The 19,025-nt window shown below is 36.2% G+C and overlaps 1 protein-coding gene across 1 annotated transcript in view; it reads right to left on the minus strand.

Moving 5' to 3' along the window:
• Positions 1 to 208: 208 nt before the first annotated feature.
• Positions 209 to 19,025, minus strand: part of UGGT2 (UDP-glucose glycoprotein glucosyltransferase 2) — a 76,955-nt gene continuing 58,138 nt past the window's right edge. Inside the window, exons 29-39 of the mRNA XM_041478319.1 lie at positions 17,971 to 18,056; positions 13,713 to 13,797; positions 12,196 to 12,281; positions 9,319 to 9,417; positions 8,060 to 8,144; positions 7,458 to 7,640; positions 6,064 to 6,224; positions 5,665 to 5,779; positions 3,044 to 3,160; positions 1,961 to 2,105; positions 209 to 1,009 (exon numbers count right to left, since the gene is read on the minus strand). Coding sequence (XP_041334253.1) covers positions 987 to 1,009; positions 1,961 to 2,105; positions 3,044 to 3,160; positions 5,665 to 5,779; positions 6,064 to 6,224; positions 7,458 to 7,640; positions 8,060 to 8,144; positions 9,319 to 9,417; positions 12,196 to 12,281; positions 13,713 to 13,797; positions 17,971 to 18,056 — 1,185 coding nt within the window. The 3' untranslated portion in view covers positions 209 to 986. The remainder of the gene's footprint in view (positions 1,010 to 1,960; positions 2,106 to 3,043; positions 3,161 to 5,664; positions 5,780 to 6,063; positions 6,225 to 7,457; positions 7,641 to 8,059; positions 8,145 to 9,318; positions 9,418 to 12,195; positions 12,282 to 13,712; positions 13,798 to 17,970; positions 18,057 to 19,025) is intronic.

Raw genomic sequence — 19,025 nt, forward strand, 5'->3', positions numbered from 1 at the left:
TTGAAACCAGCACAGCCTGAACAACAGAGTGTGTATTTAAGGCACTAGATTTCACTTTGAGACACAAATTCCCCATTTTCAAATATGTGTATTGCAAGAACTTTTCCCTGCAATTTTGTGGGATGAAAATGTCAGTATCCCATTAAAGCAACAGTTTTGTGAGTACAGGTTTAGAAAATTACAGGAGACACCACTGATAGTCAAAAAATACTCATGTATTTTATTATTTTCTTTTCAGTTATAAACAGGATGATGATAATCAAAAGTGAGTAGGAGCAGCTTTCAGGTACTGACCTTCTGATGAAATGTATACTGGTCAGAAAATCACCTCAACCAAAACCATAATGGAATTTTATCACACACAAATATTTAAGTGGCCAAAAGGAGCCTAAGAATCAAAAATTAGTTTAAAAAATCTCTAAGAGTGCAGCAATCCTGCATAATAAATGAAGACTGTCATTCCTTGCTTTAGCTTCCACGTGGAGTTATCTCTGTGTGGTCTAAATGAGACATCTTATTTTTGATGAAATTCTTTATTGTGACCACAGCATTTCTTGAGGGACAAAACTGTGGGCATAGAACCAAAATTTCTGATATTTAAATAGAGTAGCCTAATGCATGGAATATGCACAAAACAGTTTTCAAGTACATATTTAATGTGTGTGTACTCCCCCGGACTGACAGTGCTGAACACATCTTTCTTCACGTTCCAAAGTCCTCTGGGCAAACTGTACTTTAAAGAAGCAAAAGAAAAGCAAAGCCGTTGGGAAAGCTCCATACCGGCTAAAAAACCCCAACCCCCAAATACCTGTGGATTTCTCATTTTTGTATTGCATTTAAAATGTTGTAAATAACACTTTAAGTTATAAAATATTTGACTTCACATTAAAGAATGCTGCAAAGAGTGCCAATGTAACAGCTGTAAATTCTGTTCAGTCCTTCCCAGAAGACTCTGGAGCTGTCACCATTGCTGGTCACGGGCTGTGCTAAAGTTCATCGTGCTTGAGCCCTGTAGCCAAAGGGGAAAAAACACACAAAAGAGTTACCTAGAGACAGTGCCTGGGTTTGTAAGATGTGGAAAAAACCTTTTAGTTTCCATTTCCTGCTAATCAGTCAGTTCAGCAACATGAACTTCATTTTTGGAGCCTTGCTACAAGCTGACCAGAAGCTTTCACAAAGAATAAAACCCACTAAGAATTCTTTAAAAGGAAAAGTGAATTTGTTCCTCCACTCAAGACTTATAAATATTTATCTGCTAATTTTTTCTTCAACCCTGAGAGCTAAAATCATTTTTTCATTTTGTTTCACATTAGTCCAAGAAGTCAAGTCTTACTGGGAGTCCTGTATATGTGTTTGTGGCTTTTTTTTTGGTTTTGGGTTTTGTTTGTCTGGGGCAATGTTATTTAATTATTTCATGTTATTTAATTAATTCAGTTTAAAACAAATTCAGTTAAAAAAAAAGCGCCAAACAAAACAACAACAAAAACCCCCAAACAAACAAAAAACCAAACCTCACCCCCAAACTAACTAAAATAGAATTCAGTCTAGTGGAAAAAGGCTTGGATAGATAAGCGTGGAGAGAGAGAGATGCAGAGGCAAATTAATACTCAGTCCTCAGCTGCTTAATAGACATGAGTTTTAGATTATCCAAGTGAAGTCTAAGCTAATGTGCTTCACTTACTATTGTGGCTAAAATAATGTGACTGTTGGTTGTGTTTGAGGGGCAGGAACAGGACCACTGAGCTTTCTCTTAGATTCTGGCATGAAACAACAGGGTTTGAACTGTCAGTGTAACTCCTGTGTAAAGAAGCATCACACAACTATCAAACCCCACATCATTTCTCTAAGAACAAGGGAAATTACACAAATACAAGATTTGTGCCTACTGAACCCAATCTTAATTTCAACTAGACTGAAATTTAATTTTTAAAACTAACAGCTGAATATGCATGTAAATTACCTTTTTGAAATAATGATGATAGATTTTTCTTCTCTCTTTCAATTTGCTGTATTAAGTTTCGGATCTCAGAGTCATAATCAACCCATTCAGGAACTATCCGGGCAGCAGCCTTTAGTTTTGGTTCTTTGGTTTGGGGGTTGTTGCACTGAAAGTTTAAAACATATCAGATGGAAAAAAAGCAAATGTGAAAATAACACCTTTTCAGAGAATTTAGCTCAAATGAATTGCAAATACTTTTCTTTTTGCTGACCATCAGTATAGCACAGACATGGCTGGCACAAGACTACTAAGTCTTAGGCAAAGTTACCCAGAGAGATGCAGGATTGACACTGGCACATCGAAACTGAACCTGATGTGGGTTTTGAACAGAGAGCACCTGTCTTTAGAGCACAAACTCATTCTAACAGTAAAGACACGAAGAAAACAAAAACTATTTGCATACTGAAAAATCACATCAAGTTCCAACTGTCTGTTTTCCTTTCAAATTATATCTAAAGCATCACAAATAGTGTATGTGTGTAAATGGGGGAAAAATGGGATGGGGATAATAATGACAGGGAAAAGATTTTTGTCTCTGTTTCTATTACCAAAGAAACTTTCTTGTTCCTAAACATGAATAGTGTCCTGAGCATTATGCTTTTAAGACTTTGCTTTATCTCCTGCTCATAGCAGCAAAACAGACCAAGAAAACCACGACGATGTTAAGATTCTAGAGGAAGCTTCTATGTGGGGAGAACAGCAGCAGCCCACAGTGCCCAGACAGGTAATAGCACTTGGTCACAGTTCCACTAACTTGGCTGGCTATGGAAAAACTATAAGGAAAATAAGCATATGGGCATGAAAAGCCTCAATCCCATCTGGTTAAGAAACAACAACACTTAATTTTTTGGTAGAATTTTCAGCTTAAATATAAGCAGATTTGGTACAGAGCAAGTGGGAGAGGTCTCAGAGGAAGGGATGGAATGTTGAAGTGCCTTCCAGCAAGGCTGCCTTCATGACATGACACACACTTAACCTGAAATGCCCCAAAATCACAGCAAAATTTTTAATCTATACAACTCATTTAAGTCAGGATCAACTCACCAGGTCTATTGTTTTAGCCTTTTTCTTGGATTTATCATCACACCAGGTTTCACACCAAAGCCACTCCTGAGGGAGAGACTTAATGGCTACTTGATGAATCATATTATTGGGAAGATCCTGCAAAAATTTTGTAAAACCATAAATTAGCACTGAGTAGAAACCAGCTTTTCATTCCTTAAATTTGAAAAAGAAAACCCTGACTCAAAAAACATATAGTACAAGATTATGCCACTACTCTAAACTGAGACAACTTCTAGGAAAACAGATTCCAGAAATGAGCTTGAGAAGGAAAAGCTTTAAACTGCTATTCTGGCTGTGTTCCTTACTTCACTTCTGGGTTTTTTTTTTACCTTTATTACATAGTCAGGTAATCTTGTCACAAAAATCTGGAGCCAAGATCTGGCTGAATGCAGGGAACAGCATTTATAAATGAGAAACACCTCAGGCACCTACTCTGGCCAGAGTTACAAAGAGCAGGGGCAGCAACTGGCACATCCATTTGTAAGTTCCCTCACATGTGCAACCCTTACATTATATTTTAGAATAAATGTCAGCACTCAAGTGTTAGTCACTTATTTAGCCAATTCACACTGCTAAATGTGACAGAATAAAATAGCACTTATTGCTGCATTATGAAAGATGTATAATTTAACTGAAATACAGACATTAGTACCAAAGAATTACATCAAATTATATGGAGAGCAAAAACATTCAACATTAATTGAAATGCTTCATTTTTTTAAAAACTTGTAATTTTTGGAAGGTAGCTTATCACCATTTGGAATGGTTCATAACCATTTCAGTTCGCAAAGAAGAGAGACTGGTTTTCTGTTGTGCCTCTCTGACTTGCTAAATGAAATCACAATTCCTGAGTTACTACAGTACTCTTAGAAGCTGTCAATTTAAAAATTGTTACATGCAGTAAAATGTAGAAAGTCAGCTGTTAGTTTCAGGATTTAAAGTAAACAAAAAAAAAAAGAATGAATACAGAAAGCCCTCTGAACAAAATTACTGTACTGCAAGTCTAGTTTTTATGATGTCTAATTTTTTCTCCATAGGAGTTCCATACTTACTCTCCTTTGCATTTATCATTTCCCCTTCTATCTACTTCTCTTCTGTGGTTTAAGAACCTTAACTACCACCCATGAAGATTGCACTGCTGGGAGATTAACAGAGAGCTGAGATTGCTGCTTCTTTGAGAAGGGCAGTGAGCACTCCAGACAGGTATTTAAAACAAAAATAGTAGTAAAAGAGTTATAATGCATCCTTAGCAACAGATGAAAGCTCCCCAGGTCTCAAATACATTGCACTGTGGTTTGTATTTCTAGGAGTATTGCTGTATTTTGTGTAAGAAGAAGCAATGAAGACAGCAAGTTGCTCCTATCAATACAGTCAAAGCAGATTATTATGAAAATACCACTTTGAAGTACTTCTAAAGTAATTCCAATTCCATTCTGCCAAGATTTAGCTACCTTAACATCTAGTCCTTAAGTGGCTTTTGATTTCATCCAAGAGATTTATAGGAGATATATGCTATCATGTATTAAAACTGTAATTGGAAATATAAGAATCTTAAAATGAGAATTTTAATATTTTGAGAACATTAGATAAAACCAATTTTCTGAAAACCAGCAATATGGTGAAAACCTGTAACCTCTGCATCTTAAAAGGTCTTTCTGAAAGACATCTTGTACATGTGGATAAGACTGTTTGGAGAACACACAGCTCTATCTCATCAGAGCTCTACGTGGATGATCAGGGCCAGGAATTCATTCTGTTGTCCAGAAAGATGTGAACTCTGACTGTTGCTGTTATTTCACCCTTTTGCTCTTAACATAAAGCTAAAGGTTGCTTCAGCTGCAGGTGTCCAGTCAAGTCTGAGTTTTTAGTGTGGCTGTATTCCCACTTTTCTTTGCCCAGTATCATAAGAATTGCTATTTTCAATTTTTACTTGTATTCCTGGAGAAAAAAATGCAAGCGGCAATAATGTCCTTATGTAAGAGAGAAACTTGCTTGCAGAGCAGGGGTGTTGGAAAAGCACTGAGCAATGTGGGCTTTGCTGCCACGGGATCCTGTTGCTGCTAGAGGCAGGTAAAAATCTTCTGTGCTTAAGTATTTCCACAAGGAAAACACAAAAGCAGGGACAATTTCACTTATGAAGCCTTCTGAGGTTCACCCAAAGTGAGACAAACTCCAGCCACTGCAAGGTGACCATGTACAGCAACCACCAGAGTGCATTTGCAGTTAGCTTACAAAAGAAAATTTAATTTATGTTAATGGAAAAAAAATAGAAAGGAAACAAGCTCTTGTTTCAACAACACGAATATAATTACCATTATCAGAATGTAGGGTTATTTGTAATCAGAAAAACATAAATGCACACAGAACAACTACAAATAAAGGTGAAAAGTTCTGTAAGTTGGGGTTTTTCCTCATTTTTAAATTAAAAAAAAGCAATTTTCTGAGCTGTGCTCATATGCACTCCTGAAAATAGGCTAAAACAGCAGTAAATGGCAAACAGTTTTGGAATTATGTAACATTTATGCTGAGATACAAGCTATTCCATACATATTGAGAAAGATAAAGAAAATGAACCCAAAAATGCTCAAAGCCATATATACCTGATCTAGATTTGACAGACTGTTTGGATCCTGACTAAGAGCCTGGTACTGGCCCCGAAGCCTGTCTCCAGCTGCAATCTTCCTGAACTTCTTCAGGTCCACAACATACAAGGCACTAAAAAGAATAAAAAAACCAAAGAAATAGGATTTCTGGGTTTTTTTCTCTTTTTGATAATAGTAATAAAAGTAACAAGAAAGTAAAACTTGTTCCCATCCTGAAGGGGTATTTTTCTTTATGAAGTGGCTGAAACTACCATAAAGCAGTGAAATCAGTGCACCATCAGAATTCCTGCCTTCGTCATCCCTTACTGAGAATGGCTCTTGAATGCCTCAACACCAACACCCAGATTTTAATCCAACTCCCAAACTGCACAGGAAGTGTGTGAGGGGTTGTCCTACCTGATGTGGTATTTCCTTTTGCCGAGGTGTGAAGCCCAGTACCCCGATTTCCAGAAGCGGTACCCGTCCATCTCTCTGCGGCTGTCACAGAAAGGAGTGTATCCATAGGGAGCTCCATTCAGGTCCAGGTCTCTGAGCTCTTTCAGGTCACTCCTCACAATCTAAACAAGAATATAATTTAGTACTGTTTCTGTGAGGATAGGTATTGCAGCAGGCTTCACAATGTTTAATTTTAATTTAAAAAGCCCCTCAGATGCTATATCAGTGAGGTATAGATAAACTATTCCACTGGGAGACAGCTGCCAAATTATTGTTCAAAAATTATTATTTATTACTGTTTATTATATTATTAACAGTGGTCATCTGTGTAGCACATTTATTAAATAAATTATATAAAACTGGTAATATTTTTTAATTCACAGACCAGTGTTTCTGGTTACCCAATATAAAATTCCTTAATTAAGAAACATAACTTTTGAAATCTACCAATCATGTCCCTTCTAAAGAATCCTCCTCATTTATTACCCACCTGGAGTAGTCCAAAATTATTGCATCATTTGAAAAATCCTTGTATCCAATGGCACTTTCAAAAAGAGGTTTTAATGACATTTTACAAATGCCCTTTATTTGCTAATCAATCCTTCTTCCTTCAAATCCCACTTACCTAATTTATCAGTGGTAAAGAGAAGTTTTGCTATTTGGGAGCACAGAGAAGTCCTTACAGTAGTTACGACAGACAACCAGTGTTCCCAGATGGTGTATCCAGGTGAAATTGCAGAGTTGCAGTCTGCATGGCTACACCTAAGTTTAATTTATTCTTGCGCTTTGGAAAAGGACCGAAATACATCAGAATTTGTCTCAGGGTTTCTAATAACCTTGTGATAAACTCTTCAATGCCTCATCTGAGACAGCACTTTGTCTTTCAGTACATTATACAATGTTCATTCCTGAATGAAAGACTGCATGCAAATTTAAAATAGAGATAGGATTAATCTTGAAGAATTTCAGCCATCTAGAAGTTGTTCCAAAGCTGCAAATCACCTCAGACACTGTCCATAGTGGAGAATTCCTCTCACAATCAGCCCAGAGATGGAATCACTCCAATATGCTTTCAGTGAAATGCACCTTTAAGATCACACACATCTCTCCAGGCACCTTTCTCTCCACACAGACAATTCAGGACAACTCAGTACAGGGAAACTCTTAATGTCCACACGACTGAAGACAAGCAAAATTCTTGCTTTTACATTCTGCAACACCACTGGTTCTGTCTGTACAACTGCAACAATCTTTTGAGACCAACACCTGAATAAAATGGCCACAGAGAACGAAACTGGATCAATTTAAGCCCAAATTAATTCCTCATACAGTAATATGCCATTATTTTTTCTTACCTGGTCAGCATCAACAAATATTATTTTATCCACAGCCAAAGGGAAAAGAACATCCAAGAAAAGAATTTTGTAGCCCCAAATAATTCTTTGTTTTTCTGTCTGTTGATGAAGCCAGCGGGGCCACTTATACTGGACCAGCTCATACTTGAACCCATACTTTTTAGCCATGTGAGGAATTACATCCTAGAACAAAAAGAAGAACAAAAAACCATCAGGTGCACAGATATGCACACAAGGACTCAAAAGGAAAAGGAGTGAATGCTCCAAGGCAGCTGCAGCTGTATTGGCCTTACTGACTACATAATTTATTACTTTTAAATGTTCCTTTAGTTTTAACAGTATCCTCAGTTACACCAATAGAAATAGCATTTCATGCAAACTCTTGGAGACTATCAAAAGAGAATAAATTATTATAATTTATCACTGGGCTTCATGTCCCAGAAGAGAAAAACCTTATACCTAACACTGATATTTAAAAGATTCAAGGATTATTTTCCACTGTGAAAATTTAATTTGAATTATACAATTAGTCAATTGGAATTAAAACAAAATTACTTAAAATTTTAAAGGAAAAAAAAAAAAAAGAGGAAGACTTCTCCTACCTTAAATGTTGGGGAGAGATAGTTTTTCAGAAACCAAAATTTAACTGGTGTTTTTGTATGACGTAGGACAGAAAGCATCATAATTCTGTGGAAATACAAGTCTACAATAAACAAACAAATACACATGGGTCATTAAATTTCAACTGCACTTAGGAAGTACTAAAAGTCTAAGTCTAAGTATAATTTCTTTAACCCAATTTAAGTAAAAATTCTTATCTACTTCTAATTAAAAGCTTTAAAGAGCGTGTGTTCAAGGGCACTTTCAGATGGCCTTATTTGATCCAGATTGGCTAAGCAATAGTAGAAGGTACAATTTCAAAAGTGCATCTATTAACATGTTTTATTCTAGGAGAGGTGCCTGACTGAATCAAAAAAATGGTTAGTACCTTAAATATTAACTTGGCCACTGAAATAACTTCTTTTAGAATCTATTGGTTGAGTTTAATAGGTTGCTGAAAATAAAAAAAAGCAAAGTTCAACACAGACCCTCTTCTGGAAACCCTTAATAACTCTAAGAATCACTGTTTCAGGTTCAATTATTTTTCACTGTTGTGGCCTTTATTTGGTGTAACCAGAGAAATAAGCAGTGACTTACAACCTTACCAGAGGTCAAGTCTGCCCTAAAATCAAGCCATAATGAGCTCGAAAATAAGACAAAGCAGCAAGTAGGACATTTTAAGATTACTTTTTCTCCTTGGAAGTAAATGTGTCTTTCCCTTTATGAAGGTGGTTGCAGGTTGAAGGAAAGAAACACAATGTTCAAACTTCAGATGACTCAGCCATCAAATCACCAGTGCTCAAATCAGAAAAGTAACACAGATGGTTGTGAAGAGATCAGGCAACACTGTAAGAATTCCTTAAAAGCAGTCACTGCTCATTGAAAGGACCCTGAGATAAGTAAGGCCATATGTGCATGTAGTAAATCCAGTTTGTATAAAACACAAATAGACACAACTCTAATGAAGTCACTTCTCTTGTGTCTTTATACAGAGCATGAACTTCATCTTTTATGTTTGTACTTCATAAATGAAAGACATTTTCTGACTTCAAAGAATCATGGTATTTTTGAACATCTATATGTTGAATCATTTTGTTCTTAAGGATTAATTTAGTTCTCACTGTATACAACTTCTTTCGCTTTTGAAAATTTATTATTTAGATGTTGTTTAAAAAGTCAGTTTCTTTAGGTTGCTTAGTTTTACTAAGAAAATATAGAGTATTGCTATGAAATTGTTGTTTCCCCTTTTACCTTTCCTTACCTTAAGAAACGTTCATATAAATGGCCTGAAGCAACAGAAAAAATGTTAAGAATATCACTTTTCTTTTCCTTCTCATCGGTTGGAATTTCTTCTGAAAGTCTAAGAATTATTATAAATAATTATATATGGAAAAATTCAGCAGGAAAAAGAAATCCTACTAAATTATCATTAAGCTCATAGAGAATTGAAAATAAGAAAACACACAAAAGAAATACACATCCTGCAGTAAACAAATACACTTACATTCTACTTCCAGTGCACATGCCTAAGCTTAGGAGTTACAACGTTCCCTAGAACACTCATAACTTTCAGAGGTCTGTGGTGATGGGATTTCCCAGTGTTTTTTGTAACACTGGTTGAATTCTTCTTCAGATTACTCTGCTTCCTGTCCCTAGAAGCTAACCTATGTATTTGAAGTATGTTGTACAGAGGTTTTTGTTTCTGCTGCACGGCATTCTTTGCTTGTTTTGAATACCAAAGTCTACCAGGGCTGGTTTTTAATCACGTGCCTTCCAGCACACAGAGGCAGGGGATGGTGGCTGCAGTCTCCCTCAGGCACTGCTTCACAGATCTCAGAACTGCAGAGCCAGATTGGTTACAGTTATCAAATGGTTATCAAGCCATTTGATACTGCTGGAAATTTACCTCAATAGTCTTTTTTGTGAGATGAGTCATTCCTCACACACTTAGATTGCATGAGTCACCCTATTACTTTTTCTTCTGGTTACATCCCTTTTAAAAGTATCCTTTAGAAAGTGTAAAAATAGGTATCTTCACAATCTTTAAGAGCAAATAAGACAAGTCTCAGATCTCCAATGTATTCAAAAGAATTCAGATCACTCCACTGATACAAAGCTGAGAGGCTGCAATGTGTTTAAGTGGTGTGAATAATCTTTTGAGAAACCCACGTTCTATTCACTCTCTCTCTGGTGAAAGAGAGAGACATCAGTGGAGTGGCAGTGTCTGCATGGTGTGGCATCTTCAAAGAAGACAGACAACCTCTCAACCAGCACTGAACTCTCACAGGCTAAACAGACTGCAGTTCACAGGTCCAAGCAGTCTTATCTCCTTTCTTCCTGACTTTTTGTCCCATGACTTATATTTAGTGATAGCAGGACTGAAAGACTGTCAAGCTGTTTATAAAGCAGCCATCACATGTGAAAAAAGAAAACTGAGGTTTGATGCAAGGATCTTGAAAATATTGATTCTGCAAAGCTTTACAGAAAGCAGAAATTTTCCAAAGCTGCTGGGCTGACCTTTAAGGTCACGTGGGAAAAGCAGTCAGTGGGAGAAGGGCAGCTCAGGTATGAACGGGCCTGGGCAAAGTGGTGTGCACATCTCCCGTGTTAGAGCACATGTGGGTTCCTGTAATGAACAATGTGCAGGTGGATATTCTTTTCATTCTGGGATAACAAAAATAAAGGGTATTTGACAAGATCCTAGATGGCAAGAGGCTGACAGCCTCAAATCATGTCCTTGAGCCATAACCTTGAATCACTGGGAAGAGCAAATAAACTTCACTGGGTAAGGGGCTTCCTTGGCCCAGCCAAGCTCAAGAGCACGAGGAATGCTACTGTGACAAAAAGGCAAGACCTGGAAGGTTCAGAGATCTCTGCCCTTGTAACCTTCTTAGAAGGAGTTAAGATTTTGATCTCTGCACATACATCCTCTGATGCAGCCAATTAGAAGTGGGAAGTTTGAAGTCAATGAAAAATTCCTTCAACTAACATCATTCTTCAGAGGAACCTTTGTGCAGCAATGTGGGTCCAGTGTGGAAGAAATTTTTGAGAGTCGTAGCATAGTAGTCTGGGAGGGTCCCTGAATCTAGTCAATATGAGTACAAACTGCAAAAGGGAAATTTAGGTTAGCTAGTAGGAAGGAATTCTTTAGTGTGAGGGTGGTTAGACATCGGAACAGGCTGCCCTGGGAGGCTGTGGCTGCCCCATCCCTGGCAGTGTTCAAGCCAAGCTGGATGGTGCTCTGAACAAGCTGGTCGAGTGGGAGATGTTCCTACCCATGGCAGGGGGCTTGAAACTAGATGATCTTCAAAGACACTCCCAACCCTTAACATTCTGTGATTCTATTACATTGTAACAATAAAATCATCTGTGGATAAGTGGTGATAAACACAAAATCAGCCACAGACACTCAATATAATCTCAGTTCTGAAGGTACTTGTGGCACAAGAGGCCTCATCATGAGACATTCAAAGCTGGAACAGAAGCCAGTCTTGGATCTACCAAGAGAGGTGTGTACAGGACTGACTGGAGCCAAGTGATTAGTAGATAAAGCAGAACTGCTATGCCTTTTCTTTATTTTCTTTAGCAGTCTGTGACTGACAACCACTGCCCAACCTACTGAAAACTGAAGAAAACCTTTTTTGAGTCTTGTTCAAAACAGCAAATCAGAAATACTACAAAGTTATTAGCCCCAAATGTAATGCTTGAGATGCTTATTACAATTACTTGAAGAACTCAAAAGTAAAAGGTAAAAACACTTGAGATTTCATAAATTATGTCCAGAAGCAGACAAGCAGCATTGGTCTGCTTTTTGATGTTCAGTTTGACATATCTGAGTACCACATAACTAGCTGAGATTTTCACATTGAGACTGATTTCCTGCCACAGTAAAATGGAAACAATAGCCAAAGGAGAAAATGAAGAGAAACTGGAAATACAAAGGAGAGATTAAGAAGGGAATAAAAAAGGAGATTGACATGACATTATAGCTTGTCTTTCCCCCTTTTTATTTACATTATAAATCCCCTAGAGAGACTTTTTACACATTCGTATCAGTATCAAGTAAGAAAATTTACTTGCTATGAGTAATAATAAACGTGTCCTGGAACAGTTGAATTAGAATCAAGTTATGCATTACCTTGCAACTGATTCCACACTTCCTTTTTTTCCTGTTGTTCCATCTGTAAGAAGCTCTTCATTCACTTTATCAGGCTTTTTCTGTACCTAGTCAGTAAAATAAATGTGTTTGTGTAACTTGGGAAGGTAGTTGATGGTAATTACTACTTGTATTGTGATTATCTCACTATGGTGTACTAACTGGCTAGAGCCACTAAGTATGGTGATTAATAAATCAGCCAGCACGTTTCAAGCCCTCTGTACATCTTTATGCAAACAACAACTACAAGTGTGGTGAATTTTATCTCATTTTCCTCCCTCACAAGTTTATGATCCAGCCATTAGCTGGCAGAAGCGTAGCACCTCACAGTGGAACTTACCTGAGAGGAAACTGTCTTTTCATAAGCCCTTCACAGGGAGAAAGTGACAAATTTATCACTGAAACATAAGCTCTTGCATCCAACTTAAGCAATTTCTGCTGTCTTATCCAGATGCTTGTAATGGCTCAAGATTAATTTCATTTACCACCCCAATTTCCTTGATTAAAAGAAATCTAATTGCTTTTGAAAACCAAATAGCTTCTTACAACCTGAATGTGTGAATCTAGTCATATTAATTTCACATGTTTATACTGTCAAGCTAACACAGATTTCTGTTGACACTAAATCATGAGTCTTCTTAGCCAATGCTCCTGAAGCATTGGCTACAGATCAGTGAAGTGATTCTAGAGTTCAGCTGAATGGCAGAGCTTACATATTCTAGTTATAAGCTTAATACACATACCATCTTTCACATAAAATAGTATTTCTATTTTGGCTCAAAATAGGAAAATTAGGCACCCTTTTACCCATTCTCTGTTGTTTAAAGACAGGCTCATCATGCTCCAGAGTCTCACACATTTTCCCTAGCTTCTGGAAACTTTCAGTTACAGGACTGGGGAAGAGACTCATGTCTGGTGTTTTAAAAATATTTAAAATATATAGTGGAAAATATAGTGTATTTTGAGGATCTTTCTCCTTACTATAAGTGGTGCTCCATTAGCTGTTTTTGAGACATCTAATGAAAGTAATGTAATGTTGTTGACACAAATTTGGTCGCCTAGGGTAAAATTCAACACAACTAATTTTGACTTCCACTCTGCAATCTGGACTTTGTGTAAAATCTCTCCTCACTCACTGGAGAGAAATGGATGTCTCAAGAGGTCATTCTCCTAGTTTAAATCCATATATGAGTAGGGATGAGCAGTCCTTTGGACTCTCTCCTGCTAAGCAGAAAGGGATTTAAGTCACCAAGTCTACACACTTGGGCACCTCGAGCTAGATGAGATAAATGTTATCTATGTTTAACATCTATTTAACAAATCTCCCACACAATTAGTACAACCTGATTGGATCAAATTAACTACATTAATTTGCACATCCTTCTTTTTAATTATACAAAATCTAAATTATATATTTCAGTATACATATTTCAATTAAATATAGCCTGAGACACATAAGCATAAGTCATATTTCATACCAGGAAACACTGCATACGTACTTGAACTTTGATAATTTTGCTTCTGAAGTTGTTTAATACCACAATAACGTCTGTCAGGTCAGCCACAGAATCTGTTCCTTCATGGCTGTGAGGAGGAAAAAAAGCCCAGGCAAATGTACTGTCTCATTAAAATATGCATTGTTACTTGGGTTTTATCAGAGAATAACGTTTAGAATTACTGATATTTACAGAAAAAAAATTACTTCACTTGCATTTAATTATATTTTAACTTCAAAAACTTTAAGTTTTATTCATCACTAGACATTGCCACAGTCATCGCCTTCACTTTTTAATTTCAATTTTCACAGGAAATCTACTAATCAATGAAAAACTGCAGTAAGCTAGAGCTAAACACATTATTATATATCTATATATATATAAATATATATGTATATATAGATATAATATTCAAATATTAAACAATAATTTATTTTTCGAATATGGAAAACATCTTAAAAATTGTGTGATGGCATTACATGGACTTCAAAATAGATCTGCTTTTAGAAGTATAGGGAAGGCTTCACCACAGTGCTCAGACAGTGAATATTGGCTTTCAACTGGCTGGCTTTGGAAACTGTGCCCCTGAAGACACAGCTGTGCAAGCACCACAGGAACCTCTGCCCTACTGAACATCACTTGAAAGCCATTCAGGCGTCTCCAAACTACTGCAGTCCACAGAGAAGCTAATATGAAAAATGTTACTGTGATACAATATAATAACAACATAATTTTGAAATTTTCTAGCTTTTACAACTCAACAGCTCATATATTTCCACTTCAATCCCTCCTGTCTTTTATCAGCATTATGTGGGTTCCTCTTGCTACCCACACAAAAAATGGGCTTAAGAAAGTAATCTGCTACCCCTTAGGCTTCATTTTTTTCCCCCCTAGAAAACAGAAGTATTTAAATCTTGTTTCAATGTGTATCATGCCATTTACCTGAACACTGAAGGATTTTATACATTCATCTCAATTTTCTATTTAATACACTTTTTTGTAAAATGTGCCTGTAATCACAAAGTCTCATGGAGATGGCCTATCCTTGAATAAAACAATGTTCAGAATTATCTGAACTTTTCTACTATCTATTGTAGTTTTATTTTCACACTTTTAAAATATCATACATATGCACACCCAGCCAATGGTCTTTGCATCACAGGGATGTATAGTGCTCAGATATTAATTCAATTTTAAATAAAGTGTGTCACTAAAAAGTTCTAAAATAGTAAAATTTGATCCAAACACAAACTGCTGATAGCAGCATCCAGCCCTATGTTCCATTTTTGCCCCCAGTGTTCACACAGCCAATATTTTCTCTGTTATTCCCTCAGTTACCTCAAAATACCTATGCTATGAATTTTGTAGGTAGATACAGAGGATTCTGCTGATAAAGAGGATTTTCCAAAGTCTGCAATATTCTCAGAGTGTTTGGTTTGGATGTAAATTCAACAACATTGCTTTGTCTCCCTAAATCTCTTTCATGGATGCTTCCCTGTGGGCTCCATCTCTACTGAGTGCCAACTGTTTTACTCTGCATAGAACTCAGTTGGCTGAATTTCCGTCCTACTATGAACAACCTTTTCAAATCTAAGCAAAATATCTTGCATACTGACAGCACTATGACATATGCAATAACAGCTACCTTAACATTAAGTAATTGTAAAAAGCAAAACATGTCTAGCAGACTATTTATGTCCCAACTTTAACTTCAAAACACTTAGATGCTTTTAATACAAATACAAGTAAGTACCAATATAATACAAATTATCATTTTCCATATGGGGGACAAAAGAATTTGGGTTCAAGAAATAGAGATCCTTTAAAACCTCAAACCCAAGAAACAAACATACAGCTCCTTTCCTAAATTATAAAAGATATACCTTTGACTAGGCAGTCAGCATGACATCAAATTATAATAATATTATATCTTATATCTAATATATCTACCTGCCTTTTTAAAAAGTAAAATATTAATCAGGATTTTACATATATCTTTAGCTATAAATAATTTTCTGCAATCTTATCTCACAACACCTAATTGTTTTCCTACCAACAAAGTCCCAATAATAAGCAGTGCTCAGATTATTGCTGAGTATAACGATTTTTATTTTCCTAATATTCATAGTAATTTATTAATAACAAATTAATTTTGTTAAATTTTGTTTTGATTCACAAGTGTGACTGCATCAATATAATGATCCTTGTTAGAAGCAGTCTTTAAGAAGAAAGAGGTAGCTTATTTCAAATGTTATGTACTTATGTATAGTAAAAATAAATTACTTCCAACTATGAGAGAAGCAAGTAAGATAAATACTGAGATGCAGAACATTCTAAAACTCCCTTTATAATGTACAGGCCTGTGCCTCAAAGAAAACAGGTTCATCTCACAGTTCAACAGGAGAGGGTGTGACTAATATATGTGGATGGAGAATATACTGCAACAGCTCTTAGCAAAATTCCATCCTATCAAACACTTGCCTGAGCTCTGATAGCAACTTCATCCTATTAATACTGTAAAAGAAATATCAAAGAACCTGGTGCAGCCCCACAAACATACTTTTCCTGTTGCACTTTAAGTCTACAGTTGGAATAATGAGATGAAATAAATTGCATTGTTTAGATTCCTCATGAGGTATTAGTTTTTAGTAACTTAGCTGAGTTCAATTAAGCCCATTTGTGTTACAGAGGGAAAATGAGCAAAACCTCAGCAGATAATTTAAATTTCCTTTGATCCAGGCTAGAAAGTAGAGTGGTTTTGTTTCATTTTGTTTCATTATTTAACCCAACTGCACCTCATTACATTATTTTTTAAACCATGCTATCTTATATAAATCACTTTATATTTCTTAAGAATTAAATGCTAAATTAGACAAATGGCACAGATACAGTTGGTGGAGATTAGGTGAACCTCTAAGGGTAAGGACTATGTTTTTCTGCTTTTTCAACAGATTGTGATTTCTGAAAAAAAAAAAAAAATTGAAAATTGCAAACAAACAGAATTAATCTAACATCCCATTTATATTTCTCCCTGTAACACTGATATTAACTAAATGTTCAAAACCACAAAGGGGTTCATTAAGTTTTTTGTTTTTTAATAGTAGCTGATAATTAACAACATATGGAACTATGTATTCCGGGGCTTCAAGTAATAATAAATATTTTATGAGAAATAGACCTATTTCAAACCACACAATTACTTTGAAGGGGAAAAGGGATAACATGAAAAAGGAAAAAAAAAAAAAAAAAGGAAAAACTGAAGGAGAAATTAAATAAACAATACTGCTCCTCTAGAAGTGATTACATCTAAAGCTTCAAGAGAAAGCTCTCATAGGCTACAGGTCTATGCTTTTACATAAAGCATGGGGGAAAAGTGATTCTTCTAAGGAACAGTTAGAATGATGGTGAGCACATATATTCCTGTACATGAAAATCAACCATGGAAATTACAGATCTAGAAGCCATAGAGATGTCACCTAAATGGCAGTTACAGGAATACAACTTTCCTTCTATGGCCAGAGGTTTCTCCCAAGAGAGGGAAATGTGGCACAGTCAACATGCAACCAGGGTCTCAAAATGAAGGGTGCTTTCATATCCTAAGGTGGAGGTGTAACCACAGTGATCCTTGAATAACTTAGACAACTAAGAAACACTCAGAATTAATTGAAGAAAAAAGTCTAGAACTGAAATGACTACAATGCTCCTGTCAAAAAAAGATGCCACTTATAAATATACTGCATTCAGAGGCATCCTCAGGGCTGGAAAAAATTGTGAGGGAAATTCATGGTACTTCCTCCAGCTGATCAAGATAGTTCTGGAGAGCAATGCTCCACTGGACATACTCTTGAAATTACATATTAAGTATGCTGGGAATGCCAAAAAGTTAATCAACATAAGTGGTATTTCTACAGAATTTGGCGCCATTGTGTGATAATGCTAACCATGCATGGAACTGACAGGAAAATGTCTGGTAGCTGTGCAACTGTGTAGTAAGGGACACTGCTGGCATCTAGTCTAGCTGAACAGCTTAGGTTTATTGTGCATTAATATACTGAAATGCCTTCAAAAACACATGAAGCCATCAAACAACAACTAACAATACAAGGAAATAAGGTATTCCTTACAAACTTTAAATCATCATTTGCATCTTATACTTTTTAATGCTATCTTTACTCACTTTCCTTCAGTGTTGTCAGATCTTTTCAAAGTATGTTGCACTTTCAGATTAATTTTTGTTTCCAAATGATGGATTCATACTTACGAAAAAACCTGATAGATCTCCTCAGATCTTCCTTTACGCAACCTCAGTGTCCAAGCACCTGGATTTGCTTTCAGCTGAAAATACCCCTAAGTAAAAAAGACAGGCACTTGTCCTGGTTGCATTTCAGACTCAACCATTTTCATATACAGAAATAAACTACTCAACCTTTGTACCAGCCCTGAAAGAAGTGTGTCAGTGATGCAACAACTATCACCTTTCCTGAGGGTCCGTTCAAGGACAGCAAGTAAAAGAGCAGCAAAGAAATAAATTATTGAACAGACCCTAAATTGAAAAGCTTCTTTGAAACTCCAAATTTTTGTCTGGAACAACTTTCAACACAATTCCTTCCCATTTTAGGAACACTGTAGACAGCTACTGCTATGTTAAAGTCACGGAGAGCAAGCTTTGAAATGTGAAGAATTGTTAGAATTTAGGAACACTGTAAACAGCTACTGCTATGTTAAAGTCACAGAGAGCAGCAAGCTTTGAAATGTGAAGAATTGTTAGAAGTTTCATCATGCCAAACATCATCTACTGTTGAATCCATATTCAATAATTGTTCAAAAATCAAAGATTCACAATTTATTAAGTATTTCATTCCTTATGGTACAGTATTTAGAAACACTAGAGAACAGCAGATAGGTAAAATGTCTTATTCATCAAAATCCTTCCCTATCAAATTCCCTTAGCTAATAGAAAATAAATCTTTCACTTCAGAAGTCACATTGTCTTCTCCTCTACAGACTGCCAACATGAAAAATAATTACTTTGCATGATGAGAGAAATTCTCAGGTGTGGGTATGTCCCACCAAGGCTCTAAGCACTTACCTGAAGCATCTAAAATGGGAGTCTTCTTTTGCCTGTATCACTGTGTAACTAAAAGGGTTATTTGGTTATTTTAATCAGAACATGAATCATACCTTACATTTGTCAGGGAATCTCAGCCTGAATATAACTGCCTCCTACCACCTACTAGAGGCAATTAGGCTGCCAGTTTAGGCACTTCAGGCAAGAGCATAAAATTAAGTTGTATTCAAATCTATACTGCATCACAG

Source organism: Pyrgilauda ruficollis, unplaced genomic scaffold (genome assembly GCF_017590135.1).
Source record: "Pyrgilauda ruficollis isolate IOZ18807 unplaced genomic scaffold, ASM1759013v1 scaffold44, whole genome shotgun sequence".
NCBI lineage: Eukaryota > Metazoa > Chordata > Aves > Passeriformes > Passeridae > Pyrgilauda > Pyrgilauda ruficollis.